General features: G+C 46.0%; 1 protein-coding gene and 1 long non-coding RNA gene across 3 annotated transcripts; one reads left to right on the top strand and one right to left on the bottom strand.

Moving 5' to 3' along the window:
• Positions 1 to 393: 393 nt before the first annotated feature.
• Positions 394 to 9,400, bottom strand: LOC121061718 (tetraspanin-36-like). Of its 2 annotated transcripts, none has more exons than XM_040540990.1 (7): positions 9,184 to 9,400; positions 4,287 to 4,478; positions 3,828 to 3,902; positions 3,561 to 3,656; positions 3,225 to 3,377; positions 2,954 to 3,037; positions 394 to 1,976 (listed from the first exon to the last, which is right to left on the bottom strand). In XM_040540990.1, exons 1-7 carry the CDS (start codon positions 9,241 to 9,243, stop codon positions 1,890 to 1,892), a joined length of 747 nt encoding a protein of 248 aa, XP_040396924.1. In that variant the 5' UTR covers positions 9,244 to 9,400; the 3' UTR covers positions 394 to 1,889. The 2 variants fall into 2 exon arrangements, with proteins under 2 accessions (XP_040396924.1, XP_040396925.1); XM_040540991.1 differs by lacking the exon at positions 9,184 to 9,400 and adding an exon at positions 5,891 to 6,368.
• On the top strand, positions 6,173 to 8,130 carry LOC121061719. The gene is made up of 2 exons (XR_005815228.1): positions 6,173 to 6,213; positions 6,351 to 8,130. It is a non-coding gene; the product is annotated as an uncharacterized LOC121061719 (long non-coding RNA).
• Positions 9,401 to 14,625: the final 5,225 nt, after the last annotated feature.

Below are 14,625 nucleotides of genomic sequence, written 5' to 3' on the forward strand. Positions count from 1 at the left end.
TTCAGGATTTCAGCCCAACCACCTCACTTGCTGACACAAAGCCCCGCTCTGCATCTGGCCTCGCAGCCAGCCTTCCCTCACAGCGCTTCCTTTCCTCCCTTGCGGGTTGGCCCAAATTATTCCGGTGTTGCCTCCTTTTGCTGTTTGTTTCTTAGACCGTGAAGCTGGAGGTGAAGCCTCCAAGTGTGCCAGGCGGAGCACGATGTTCCTGGTGCCCTCTGCCTTGCTCAACACACCCAGGGTGGGCTATAACCCCACAGCGAGGGAACGCTGCTTCTCCTGCCAAGCTGCTGTGGTTATGTCTTGTATGTCACATGCAACAACTGGAATTCCACCAAAAAAACAAAACAAAACAAACAAAAAAAAAACAAATAAAAACCCAGCACTAATTAATTACTTAAAGAAATTTGATTTATTTTGGCATTAAACGGAAGACAAAGCCCTCATAAACATTAAATCACCTTCAACATATACATTCTTAGACTGGTACATCTCCTACACAACATCAATTTCTTTCAGAAAAAAAAAAAAGATAAATAAACAGCTTACACTTACCCCAAACTCCTTCTTTTTTCTAAATAGCTACAGATACAAAGGTTTGCTGCTCAGAATAGACTGCTTATCGCTCCAAAGAGAAAATATGCTAATATGCTGTTCCTTTTCCGCAATTCTCTAACCAAGAATAGCTGAGTTTTCTCCCACATCACAGCTCTAAGACCCCTAAAGCACCGACACATGGATTAGCACACAGACATGTTAAAGAAGGACCGTTTTTGAAGAAGTGGTGCAATCCAAGAAATGACCATATTCACCAGACATTTAAAGAGAAAGAAACCTATCAGTCACAAGACATTGACAAAAAACAGGTTAACAACACTGCTTGGTCAACTAACAGGGTACAAGAAAGTATTATATTAACATTTTTAGCTGTGAAAAGCAGCCAGATGTGTTCAGTGACACAGAGAACTCTGCACTAGCCCTTCCAGTCATCCTTCCTGCATAACCACGCTGATCCAACGTTTCCTCCAACTCCTGTATTCATCTGCATCACTCTCGCAAACAGACACGGTCTGTCTTTGGGTAGACAAAGCGTAAATGCATCAGCAAAAGCAGAAAAGAAAACGAAAACTGCTTCATAAGCAAATTTTAATGTCAAATTAAAAACAAAAAGACAAAATGAACCAAAAGAGACGTCCCAAACACACATCCCCTCCTGGCCTGGGGTTGTTCACATTTGCTAGCTGCTTCAACAGACAACTCAGATTTCTCTTCTAGACTTCACAGGGTTTGTCTTATCTAACAACCCCTGCAGTAAACTGAATTTCGACATATGACCATTACAAGGAGAAAAACATGAACCACCATCAGATACAGAGAAAACATATTCCGTCTCCCCATGCTTATGAAGAATATTTGAACCTTGCATTCAGAAGTTTCTTACGCTGTTTAAGCACATCATGGGAACGATCTGATGTTTGTGCAGGCAACTGAATCCACTCCTGCAGTCTCAGTCAGTTTAGTGATTAAAAATAACATTTCTCCTGCTTGTTTTGAGGGTACAGGAAAGAACTGCAGAAGTAGGCTTCTTTCTGGAGCCTATTACGCCATCTGTTGCTACCTAGAAAAAGTCACAAATCCAAATCCACAATAACCTTACAGAAAGCCGTGGTATGTACGACCAGGGTTAAGTTACTGCAGGGTAATGAATATCGGAATTGCCATTTCAAGTCGCCCACAAGAAAACTTTTCCTAATCAGTACAAAGCGTTCTTTCCGTTTCATGTAAATAAAGTAAAACAGTTAACAGGGTCATGAATTGTCCTTTAGCGTTCATCTTTACAAATCTATTTTATCATCAGGAAGCAAAAGAAGAGTGATCTGTGCATTTTATTAAGCGAACACCCCTGAGTAAAGAGGCTGGTATCCGCTGTCTTCTCGCTTGCAAGTAAGCACGCAGACACTCAGCATGCCAAAGAACTGAAAAAGAGAGAGAACAAGAGATTGAGTTTTGCTGTATTTTATTTCAATCTTTGGATCCAACATTTATGTTAATTTTTCATCATAGCAAGGTCATTCCTTTCATATTAAAAAACAATTTGAAAATAAATCTGTGGAAAATGATTTTTTGCCTATCGCTTTTCAATAATAGTTTCCGTTCAACTTTTTCCTCTTTTTTTTTTCCCCCATTAATTTATACATCAACATTAATTCTTAGGTATTTTAATCCAGGAGAAAAAAATCAGTGAAAACACAAGATTTTTCTGGACTTAGAAGTTCTAAAATTTTTTTAAGCATATAATATATGGAAATAAAAGATTCGTCATAGATAAATTAAAATGGGACCTGTAATAGAGTGCACAACTGATCGCTTCATTGAGGAAAGGGAAACGATGGAAAATTCCTCCCTGAGCAATTTAAGGATGTTGTAAGGAGTTTTATATCAGTGCTTTTCAAATCTAGTTTTCATCCACTACATGATTTGGTTTCACATTTAATTTAATTCAATGTTATTATTCCATAAATAGCCTAGCTGGTTTCGTTCCTTGTCATGTTTCTAGCCCATTTTGATGCCAGGTCTCCTAGCCTAGGACTATTCATTGACTTGTACCTAAAACAAACTTCAACGAGCGATTCACAAACCCCGGTTAAATACAGAAAAGCTATTTTTTCATAGCAAATTCCCGATCTAGGCCTTTTAGCACACCTAATTTTTTGTACTTGCTACTGAAGGACCAAGACAGATTATTCATTTACTTGCCATTTCAACCCCTCTACTGCTTTTTGGATCTCTCCCCTTTTTGTCATGCGAATGAAATGCAGAAGAGTTGGCAGAAAACCAGTGAGGAACATAAAACTGGGTCTATTTTAGGCTAGTGGGACACGGTGGAAGAAAAAGCTCTGAGATCAAAGAGGAAATTATTATTTTCCACGGGGAAAGAGAGAGAAACGTTTACCTTTACGATGGCAAAGCCCAGGATTACCAGCATAGCATAGCTGATGACGCTCTGCAGCCCAGACTCCAGCTCCCCTGAACAGCCCTGGCATGAAAGAGAAAAACGAAAACAAATCAAAGGCAATTCAGCTGGACAGGGTTTTTCTCCCTGACCCTTAGAAGGCAGCAGGACGTTGGATGACCTGCTTAAGCAACACACTGTTGCTTAAACGCAGAGAAGGTTTGGGGGCCAGTGGGACGTGGAAATGAGCGACTACGCCCTTTATCCTCACCTGCGTGTTGAGTTCCTGCGGCTGATCCAGACTCCCCGTGCAGTTCTTCAGGTTTTGCTTGCAGCAGCTCAGGGGGACGCTGTTATTCCCAGTGGAATTAAACCACTGCGTGCTTGTCCAGTCGCTGTAGTTCTTTACCCCACAGCAATGAAGCTGCCAAACACAAGACAGATAAAGGGGATGTGATCGCACCCCTTAGATCTAACGCTTGGAGATCTGATCTGATGAGTTCCAGGATATCATCACACTTGCCCTCTTCCCCAGCCCCAATTCCTCTCTTAGCACCAAATTGTTCTTTTCTAAATAGCTCTCAGGAGAATTTAAAGGCTTCCTTACGTTTTCTTGCAAGTAATCCACCACAGCAGACTCTGAGTTTTTCCCGTCATACTTCTCGAAGACTGAACGCATTGTGCCTTGGACGTCAGTTTTTACCTATTTAGAAAGGGGAGAAAAAAAAAAAAAACAGATTTAACATGAGAACTTGGAATTGTATCGAGTGGAAACTGCAGATCTGTATCCCTCAAAGCCAGAAAAAAAAGTGAAAAATAAAAAGTCAAGCGAGAAAACTGGATATACCGGAAGAGCTGCAAATTCTTTGCTTACCTTTTCCCTGTAAACAAATGCCAGGACAAAAGCGGATACTTCTGCGATGAAGATAATGAGGATAATGGCCAAGAACTGAAATTAAAAGAGAGGCTGGAATAAGGAAGAGGTCCACAGCATCTGAATTCATTTGCACGTTACCCACCACGTTGCTTTAGAGCGTGAAGATATCCTTGCCTGCCGTTGCCTCTCCAATCTAAACAGCTTCCAGAAAATAATTTGGAATAGGAGATTATTGTGTACGGACAGGGTGATGGCTGCAGTTCCACAAGGTCTCAAAGACTCGGGAGAAGGGCTATAGGACACCTGGATCGCTGCATGGGGCTTCAGCAGGCGGCACCCCACTGTTCTTAACTGCTGAGAAAAGGGTGGCACGAGCCGGGGCGGGCGTCCGAACTTACTCAGCTCGAACCTTTCTGGCTTTTTTGACCCCCAGGAGGACGCTCCCGCAACACTCACCAGCCCCAGGCCAACCCGAGACTCCCGGAAGGTTGCGCAGCAGCCGAGCAGCCCGATGATGAACATCACCGCAGCGACGCAAAGGATGATCACGGCTGGCAGCAGAGCGTGCTTGTCCTGCAGGAAGTTGTCGTAGCTCCTGTAGGTGTTCATGACGTAGCCCCCGACATAGCTGAGACCAGCCGCCGCCGCCTGAAAGGCACCCCAAGAAAATTATTAGCGGCGATTTGCCACGTTGTCAGCTTCAGAAGCAATGACTGCTACAGAACTTATCGCCCCTGGGTTGCTTCGTTTGGTTTGAGGCTTTTAGCCGCAGAACTGGGCACAGGCCTGGGCACAGCACCGAAAGGCTCAGCGACGCCCCGCCGATGCCTCAACGCCGGCCTAAAAAAATTCCCTCGGGGGCTACAAGCGTCCTTCAGCCCTTTGCAGTCCTGCTCCCGAGACTACGCCTGCTACAAGCGAAGCCCTGCCGGTACTCACGTCCTGCAAACCCGAGGGAAAGCAGCCTGTTTGGAGGAGGCTGCAGCCAGATTTCATCACGCAGTTGACAAGCAGTTCATTTATTGCACATGTTAATTAAATCGATCCCTCCTCGCAAGTCTTTTACCACGCTTAGCTCCTTCAGGCAGGGCAGGGACACCCTCCGTGTCGTCAGCTCCCATCCCACATCGCCCTCGCATTCCTGGATGCTGCCTGTGCCTCAAAACTACCGGGATCAGACGCACCAAGCGACGAAAGCAGGAGCACACGAACCCTTGGGGTCTTTTATCCCACATCCTGCGAGACCCTGCGGCGCTGGGGCTGGGATATGGCAGGTCCTCTACCAAGTAAGATACCGAGAAAAGGATCACCAATGCTCAGGAGATTTTTATTCCCCGTCTGCGCTGTGTTTTCAGCTAGAGCTAAAGCAGCTCCCCAAACTTGTTTTAGCTCTTCCGCTGCTGGAGGAAAACCCTTTTTCCCAGTTCCCTGCCTGCAGACATACAGCGACCAGGCCTTCTCCCTTTTAGGGTCACAGGGACGAGACCCCTGTGGCTCGTGGGGTGCCATTTTCTCCTCCTTCACCGCCAGGAGCAACTTCACCTCTTCCTCCTGCAGCACATCGCGGCTCCCGGCCACCAGGCTTCCACCCCGGTCACCTCATCCTTGCTCTGCCAGCACCCCAAACCTAACGCAGAGCGGAGTTAGGGCTTTACAAATCCCATCAGCACGGGCTGGGACGTCCCAACAGACCCCCTGGTGGGTTTTACAGCAGCTCTCAGGATCGCCCGGCTTCTGGTCGGAGATGAAACGCGGCCGGCCAGCGGCGTGGTACAACTGGTGACCTTGCGCTTCCGAGCGGAAAAAAAGGAAGTGAAACGAGGCAAAAATAAAAGATTTGGGGTAAAGATCGGTCTTAAAGGAAGCTCAGGCTCGCACACGCCCCACACCGAGACAAAGCCAGGACATCATCCATGTTTTACGAACCAACATTGGGAGTTTTGTGGGTGTTTTTGGAGGCTCCTCCCAGCATCCTTCGGCTCGGCAACCTCGACCCACCTCGCGCAGACTCTTTCCCTGCCGCGGTTTTCACACTCCGCCAAGCTGGGAGACGCACTTACAGTGTTCATTTTCCTGACCAACAGATCAGTTACTGCCACACCTGAGGGACTCGGCGCCTCCCGGGACGGCCGGTGGCCCTGCCAGCGTGCCCACCAAGCGGCCACGCGGGCAACGAGCGCTCCGGGGGGGACGCGGCCACCATTTGCTGCAGCTCCCGGTCCCCACGGAACAGGCTGGCGCAGGACGAGGTCATAGAAGCACGCCACGCCGGGGCCAGCGTGCTGCTAAGCAGTCACAGCGCATCGGGAGGATGTTTTTATCCTTGGGAAGGGAAAATCCCCGGATTTTGGTTGTTTCTCCCCTCGTTTCAAGGCAGCTGGAGGTGATATCTGTGCTCCTATTTACCCATCCGAGGGGCTGGCGGCAGCAGCCTCACGGCTGAGGACAACGGGACCGCCGCCAGGAGGAAGCACCACCACCTTTGCTGCTCTTATCCCCAGCATTTTTCTTCTCCTGCAGGAAAAAAACACAGGGTGAAGGGCAAGAGCTTGCTGCAAGTGTAATTTAGCTGAGCACGGATGGATCAGCAGCCACTGCCAAGGCGGTTTTGTCAGGAGCAGCTGATTTAGGTACAGAACACCCTCTAGTTCAATATTTGCCTGCAGAACCACCCTGTTTCCTCACTAAGCCGCTCCTGGCTCCTGCTGCTTTCGCCTCCCGAGCTGCAAACCGAGTGGCAAAGAATTTACGCAGCGAAGCTAATCCCAAAGCCTGGGGAAACTTCTTGTAACAGGGCAGATCCCGCTGATCTGTCCCGAAACGCAGCTTTACTGCCGGAGTCGCAGACGCGGAGCCGCCGCCTGGCTGAGACCCAGCTGCATTTCGGAGCTGCTCCATAACCCGGCCGTGGAGATCCGTCGCAGCCTCGGGGACCGTCGGACCGAGGCTGTTCCCCAAAAGCACGCAGGATCCTGAGGGTGAAGGGGGCTCACACCGCGCGTACGTAAGCATCCGAACACTTCTCCTTTCCCCACAGCATTTGGTCTGCGTGGCTCCCACACACGCAGAGCGAAGCACGTTTTCCTGGAAGTCACATCAACTCCGCTTCCTGATTTTGAGCACGGGAACTTAAAGTAAGCTCATTTACACCAGGAGTTCGTGGCACGCCCAGATGCCTCACCACAAAGCATCCAAGCCTGGCAGTAGGTCCCCCAGTGACCCCGATGCCCCGAGCCCCCCCAGGAGGGGAGGAACGACCACAGCCTGCTCGCTGGACGTGTAAAACAAAAGCCAAGCTCCCAGCCGAGCAGCTTTTTCCACCAGTAATGCTGCTGAGTCAGACCCCGGCAGCAGCTCCTGCCGAAAGACCAAAAACCGCCCTGTGTTTATCAGCGACGACCTTCAGCCCTGGCGGTGTCGGGGCCACCGCTATCCACACGGGAAATCTGGCCTCTGGGAGCGCAAATGCTGCATGTTTTCTTACGACAAGACTCGTGGGACGGAACCTGAAATTATCCCAACCTCACCTCCTGCTCCAGAGGGACGTTAGTGGGGGAAATGGGGGGCTTTAGTTGGGGAAATGGGGCCTCGGGGCTCACAGGGAGAGCGAGCCCCACCAGGGGATGGTGCTGCTGCTTCTCCTCCTTGGGAAGTCCCAGCGCTGCCAGCGGATCGAGCTCTGCTCTCTCAAATCCACCGGTCCTGCTAAAACCACCCAGCAATAACTAATCTGTGTCCTCCTCTCTGCTGCCGGCAAAATTGGAGCGGAGCGGATCTCAGGCAGCTCGATGCACCGCACTTGGTAACCGTTTCGTTAAAACAGCTTCAATCCGTAGCCGGATTTTGGCGGTTAAACATCCACAGCCCACCGATCTCACCCTCTTCGGGACTACTAACCAAATTTTAGGACATTTCTAAGCAATAACTTTTGTCAAAGCACCACAACCGCACCGACTGCTGAATATGCAGAAGGTGAACCATTTTCCATAATCATCTCCAAGGCCGACAAGATTTGCAGCACGCAACGCCTGAGCATGAAAGAGAAGAACTCGAAATGCTCTTTGCAGATCTTGTGTTTTCATAAGGACCTGGAGCCTCGCAGAGACCCAACTGTTACAAATAAATACATTCTGAAAGGGCACTGAAGTCAGTTCCTCCTTCTTCCCCACCCTCTTAAAAACCTGAACTCCAGGTTCTGCAATTCTGCTGCAGGAATGTAATTACCACGCGTAATGGTTGCTGCAGTGTCTAAACGCCACAGGCTTTGGGGCTGCATTGCTCTTCCTAGGAAAAAAAACAAGCAAAGGGCTGGCCTGGGTCACCCCAAATTCAGAGGCTGTGGACATGCACGAGGCAGAAGAGTAATTACAGATGGTCTGCAGAGCCAAATGACCTAATGGCTTCAATCGTGATCAAAGAGTTCCCCTAGAGCGGAAGGAAAGGTAGAGAGACACTTGTAGAAGGACAAAAGGCTGTTGTTTGATGAGAAAACACCGAGTCCGAGCAATGAGGTAAACCCGAGGTGTACGTGAGCCACACGAGATGAAGCCTGGGGAATTTCCACGTACACACAGCGAGGTGTCCCTGTGTTTCTCTGCGGGTATTTCAGAAAACCACCACACGACGAACATGCGCCGTGACACCACAGCAGCAAATATGGCTCAGCGTGGCGGTGGGAGGTATTTACAAACCAGGGTGAGAACTTGGGGGTTTAACTCAGTGTTTCCATTTCCCTTTTTTTTTTTTTTTTACCTCTGCCACACAGCATCTCTCTTTGTGAGACTTCTTGATCTTCTCTGTAATTCTTCCTTGCTGCCTGAGCCTGAAAACCCCTGGCTGGTGACGGGGTGTCACGGGCAGATGCCTGATGTGTCCCGGGACCCATGGGGCCAGGGAGCGTGTTCCCCTGTGGGCTGGTGGGGCTGTCCTACAGGAGGTGACTGGAAAGGGGTGAATGTAACCAGGTTCCCCGCTGGGATTTTCTATAATAACCCCTGATGAAGTCATTTTGCTCCCCGAAGGAAAGCTTTCCTCACCAGACACTTGGCAGCAGCCCCTGGATGATCCCCCACAAACATCTCCACGTTTGCAATCACTAAATTAACTTAAAGTGCGCTTTTTTAAAAAAAATAACGTGCGAATGAGAACACTGCTCCCCCTGAAGAAAACACACAACTCCAACACCGCTTTTTTTCCCCTCATAAACTTGAAAACAAAACTCCCGGGCGCAGCTAACCAGCTGCCTGAACCGCCAGGCGTGAGCGCTGAGGGCTCCGGCCCCGTCCCGCCGCCCCCAACCCGGGTCGCCCCCACAAGTTTGGGGTCGGAGCCCTCCCGCCTCCTCCCTGCTCACCCAGAAGGCGAGGCTGAGCAGCAGCAACACGCTCTTGGAGGTGATCACGCCGCAGTCCATGCCGCCGACCGGCCGGGAGTCTCTGGGACCGAGCAGCACCGATCCTCTGGGACCGGGCCCGCCCCGAGCCCGCCCCGAGCCCGCCCCGGGCTCGCTGAGGCGGCGGAGCCCGGCCGTGACAGGACGGGCGGGGTGGTCCCGGGGCTGGGCTTTTCCTTCTGTCACGCACCCCAAAAAGTTTGGACACAGCCACGGTGTGGCTTGGGACAGCCAACAGTGTCTGGAATGCCAGGCTGGGCAGCCAAATGGGGGCGAGTTTGAGTTTGGTGGCTGCAGAGGGCTGAAAACTTTCTGCTTCCATCATCCAAGCCTCGTGGTTTCGAAAAGAAAAGTTTAAGGTGTAGGATGGGGAGGCAGGCGTTTGTTTTGTAGAGGACATGTGGCAGCCTGAAGCTGACCCACTGCTTGACTGCAGCACGCACTGGTGGCAAACTCCTTGGCCTTGGCAAAACAGTCATTCTTCTTTCCTACAAAACAGTCATTAACCACTTTCCTTCGGGAATATCGATTTTATAGGGGTTGTGCTGGACTGGTTATTGAGCAGGGCATCACAGTCTGCTCTCAGCCCACAAGTTTACACAGACAAACCATCGGCAGGAAGGACCCGTGCCTGCCTCACACAGCTCTGTGGTGGCACTGACAGACCCCACGGGTGCCGCCGTACCCACCGCTGCCACACGGAGAGCGGGCACGGCTTCCAGCTTAGTCCTGGCTTCCAAATTCATTTCTAAGCTGTTACTTGGGAGAGGAGTTGGCTTGCAGCGAGGGCCGGTGTTATTACTGTGACATGCGCCTTTGAGACTGTCGAGAGGTAGCTGGGTGCGCGAGCAGATGCTCCATCCGGCCCTGCACGAGCTGATCCCTTGCTGTGCCGTGCCTTGCCTCAAGATCCGCGGAAGAGACAACAGCTCCAAAAAAGTGGGGCAAAGCCAATCTGCAAAACACAGTTCCTTTCCGAGTGGAGATCCGAGCAGAGACAAAAGTCAGACCCTGATTCAGGAAGCCTCAGACTCTGTCTCTGCCCTGATAATTTCCATTAGAATTTCTATTAGAGCATGAAGTATTAACAGAGTCTGTCAGTGTGGATTATTTCTTCCTCAAAAACAAAACAAAAAAAATCATCCGCCTCTCTTGTCCTTGTAGTGTGGCCAGCTGAGGTCTTAATAAAGAAAAGAAATCACCCGGAAAACATTTAGCTTGGTAATGATCTGTGGTAATGACCGGTAATCTGGGGAAAATATTTCAAATTAGAACAAAAGGGCAAATTTTGAGGGAAAAGGGCAAAATTCATTTGAAATGAAAGACAGAGGAATAAAAAACTACCAAAGAAACAACCTCGCCAGCCAGCCAGCCAGCACCTTTGTTTAATATCAAAATACCGCTTCCTTTTTTGTTGTTTGTTAAGTCTTCTATTTTATTAAAAAATAAAAAATTAAACTAAAGCTAATTTGACAATGAGAAATTAAATAGTGTTAATCAAAATGTTATGGCACGTATGCTGTTTCTTTCGGAGCAAAATGTTATTAAAATCAAACACAGCTGATTTTATATTGAAGGTGGCCTGGAAAGTAATTTGTCATAACAAGGATGTGCCTTCTCAGATAACCATCTCAGACAGATTCTGGACCATTCTCCACCAAATTAGTCCTAAAGTCACCAGATTACTTTTGAATGTTGGATTTAAAAAAATCAGTAAGCTGGAAATTTCGCAGCCAACTCCAGAAATGATGGAAACAAAAGAAAATTAATGAGGATTAACAGTACAAAGAAAGATAGCTTATAAGGCTGAGTCCTGAACCAGAGCAGAAGAGATGGAGATGTGCATATGAAGGCCCCGTAGTCAGGCAGAGCATCTTTGTGCAGAGTAAATCAGCCCCTGGCATTCAGTCTGTATCTGTACCCAGCCAAATCCTGGCTCTTCTGCTCCGAGGATTTCAAGATCTGGTGATATCCTTCGAGCTGCTACCTTACAGCTGGTGTAAATGGTAGCCGAGATGTCGTAAGCATTGCCGTTGTGAACGGCATTTGCGGAGCTGCTCGCAGTTCCTCAAATACCAGCATTCAGGCTGGGTTTGTTTTAAGTCCAAAATTGGTTTAGGAAACGTGTTGGGAAAACAAGGTTGTATTATTGAATGAAGGAGAAATAAGCTTTACTAAAATGTCTGACAATTAAAAATTGAAAACAGGCTAAAATATGTAACTGTTAAACGATGTGCTTGCTACCAGATGGCTGCCCATCAGTGTTTCGATGCTCAGAAACTTTTCCTTAACTTGAATTTTCCTTACAAACCTCACTGCTTTTTGCTCTGTCTACCAGCCGTCAAGGATGTAAAGGCAAAAATTCTCTTCTGCCCATCAGACCACGTGCCTGCAAATAGCTCCTCGGGGTTATCTTCCCACTAGAGTAAGCAACTTGATAGCTCACGGATTTCCCAGATCTGGCTCTCTCCCACTGAGCCCCTTTTTTTGACGGGGTCGCAGGGGGAAGGCGCCTTTCAGCCACCTCCTGGCGCGGCATTGGCTTCTCCTGCAGCGCTGCAGCGTTGTTGACTCACTTCCAGCTTGTGATCTTCTACCGCTCCTGATCTATTTCTGCCAACCCACTTCTGAGCCAGCTGCTCCCCATCCGCTAGGGCCGATTATTGCTGCTCCGGGACTGTGCCTTGTCCGTCCTGCACCACACCCTGGTTTTCAGACCTTTCCTCCAAATTGTCACGGTCATTTGGAAACTTTGCTGCCCCAGTCCTAGCCCTCGCCACCCTTCCAGATTTAACATTAACATCCATTTTATTACAGAAGTGGCTGAAACCAGCCCACGAGAGGCTGGTGCCAAAGCCCAGGTGACAGCAGGTGACAGCCCCAGGGGCCAGGGATCACCCCCAGCGGGCAGTGGGGATGAAGCTCCCTGCCACAGGTACCTGCAGCTAGCCTTGTCTCCCAGCAAACCTCGAAGACTGTCACACAAGACAGCGTTAAAAGCTTTATCCGATGATATTTATTGCTTCTTTCCTCACAGGGCCTGTTACCCACTGCAGAAGGAAATTAGATTAGAGCGAAACCGTTTGTCCTTGACAAATCTACGTTGCCTGTTACTCCTCTCCCTATTTCCTTCTAGTTGCTTACAAATGATTTTCCGATTACTTATTCCGTGGCCTCTTTGATGTTGTTTTTCAGGAGCTGAAGGTAATTGACTTGTAATTTTCAAGCCCTTACCCTTTTCTCTTCTTTTCTTTTCTCTTTTTCCTTCTCTTTTCTTCCTTTTCCTTCTTTTCCTTTTTCCTTCCTTTTCCTTCCTTTCCTTTTTCCTTCCTTTTCCTTCCTTTCCTTTTTCCTTCCTTTCCTTTTTCCTGTTTTCTTCTCTTTTCCTTTTTCCTTTTTTCTTCTTTCTTCTCTTTTCCTTTTTTCTTCTCTTCCTTTTTCCTTTTTTCTTCTCTTTTCCTTTTTTTCTTCTCTTTTCCTTTTTCCCTTTTTCTTCTCTTTTCCTTTTTCCCTTTTTCTTCTCTTTTCCTTTTTTCTTCTCTTTTCCTTTTTCCCTTTTTCTTCTCTTTTCCTTTTTCCCTTTTTCTTCTCTTCTTTCTTCTCTTTTCCTTTTTTCTTCTCTTCCTTTTTCCTTTTTTCTTCTCTTTTCCTTTTTCCTTTTTTCTTCTCTTTTCCTTTTTTCTTCTCTTTTCCTTTTTTCTTCTCTTTTCCTTTTTCCCTTTTTCTTCTCTTTTCCTTTTTTCTTCTCTTTTCCTTTTTCCTTTTTTCTTCTCTTTTCCTTTTTCCTTTTTTATTCTCTTATTTATTATCTTTTACTTTTTTATTATTTTACTTTTTCCCTTTTTCTTCTCTTTCTTCTCTTTTCCTTTTTTCTTCTCTTTTCCTTTTTCCCTTTTTCTTCTCTTTTCCTTTTTCCTTTTTTCTTCTCTTCTTTCTTCTCTTTTCCTTTTTTCTTTTCTTTTCCTTTTTCCTTTTTTCTTCTCTTTTCCTTTTCTTTTCTTTTCCTTTTTCCTTTTTTTCTTCTCTTCTTTCTTCTCTTTTCCTTTTTTCTTCTCTTTTCCTTTTTCCCTTTTTCTTCTCTTCTTTCTTCTCTTTTCCTTTTTTCTTCTCTTTTCCTTTTTCCCTTTTTTTCTTCTTTCTTCTCTTTTCCTGTTTTCTTCTCTTTTCCTTTTTCCTTTTTTCTTCTTTCTTCTCTTTTCCTTTTTTCTTCTCTTCCTTTTTCCTTTTTTCTTCTCTTTTCCTTTTTTCTTCTCTTTTCCTTTTTCCTTTTTTTCTTTCTTCTTTCTTTTCTCTCTTTCCTTTTCCTTTTCCTTCTCTTTCCTTTTTCTTTTTTTCCTTTTCTCTTCTCCTTTTTCCTTTCTCCTTTTTCTTCTTCTCTTCTCTTCCTCTTTTCCTTTTTTCTTCTCTTTCTTTCCTTTTCCTTTTCTCTCTCTTCCTTTTTTCCCTTTTTCTTCTCTTCTTTTCTTTTCCTTTTTTCTTTTCTTTTCCTTTTCTCTTCTCTTTTCCTTTTTCCTTTTTTGCCTTTCTTTTCCTTTTTTCTTCTCTTTTCCTTTTTCCTTTTTTCTTCTCTTCTTTCTCTTTTCCTTTTTTTCTTTTCTTTTCCTTTTCTCTTCTCTTTTCCTTTTTCCTTTTTTCTTCTCTTCTTTCTCTTTTCCTTTTTTCTTTTCTTTTCCTTTTTCCTTTTTTCTTCTCTTCTTTCTCTTTTCCTTTTTTCTTTTCTTTTCCTTTTTCCTTTTTTCTTCTCTTCTTTCTCTTTTCCTTTTTTCTTTTCTTTTCCTTTTTCCTTTTTTCTTCTCTTCTTTCTCTTTTCCTTTTTTCTTCTCTTTTCCTTTTTCCTTTTTTCTTCTCTTCTCTTTCTTCTTTTCTTTTCATTTTTTCTTTTCTTTCCTTTTTTCTTCTCTTTTCCTTTTTCCTTTTTCCTTCTCTTTTCCTTTTCCTTTTTCCTTCTCTTTTCCTTTTCTCTTCTCTTTTCCTTTTTCCTTTTTTCTTCTCTTCTTTCTCTTTTCCTTTTTTCTTTTCTTTTCCTTTTTCCTTTTCTTTTCCTTTTTCCTTTTTTCTTCTCTTCTTTCTCTTTTCCTTTTTTCTTTTCTTTTCCTTTTTCCTTTTTTCTTCTCTTTTCTCTTTTCCTTTTTTCTTTTCTTTTCCTTTTTTCTTCTCTTTTCCTTTTTCCTTTTTTCTTCTCTTTTCCTTTTTCCTTTTCCTTTTTTCTTCTCTTCTTTCTCTTTTCCTTTTTTCTTTTTGCCTTTCTTTTCCTTTTTTCTTCTCTTTTCCTTTTTCCTTTTCCTTTTTTCTTCTCTTCCTTTCTTTTCCTTTTTTCTTTTTTCTTTTCTTTTCCTTTTTCTTCTCTTTTCCTTTTTCCTTTTTTCTTCTCTTCTCTCTTTTCATTTTTTCTTTTCTTTTCCT

The sequence above is a fragment of the Cygnus olor genome, chromosome Z (genome assembly GCF_009769625.2).
Source record: "Cygnus olor isolate bCygOlo1 chromosome Z, bCygOlo1.pri.v2, whole genome shotgun sequence".
Taxonomy (NCBI): domain Eukaryota; kingdom Metazoa; phylum Chordata; class Aves; order Anseriformes; family Anatidae; genus Cygnus; species Cygnus olor.

Bases quoted from the DNA above. Each gene is read 5' to 3' on its own strand.
- LOC121061718 (XM_040540990.1), bottom strand. From the start codon at position 9,243: ATGGACTGCGGCGTGATCACCTCCAAGAGCGTGTTGCTGCTGCTCAGC. The intron at 3,378-3,560 runs GTAAGGAAGCCT...TGTGTTTGGCAG, and splicing joins TGGATTACTTGCAAGAAAAC to CTTCATTGCTGTGGGGTAAA. The intron at 3,038-3,224 runs GTGAGGATAAAG...CTTTCATGCCAG, and splicing joins CGCAGGAACTCAACACGCAG to GGCTGTTCAGGGGAGCTGGA.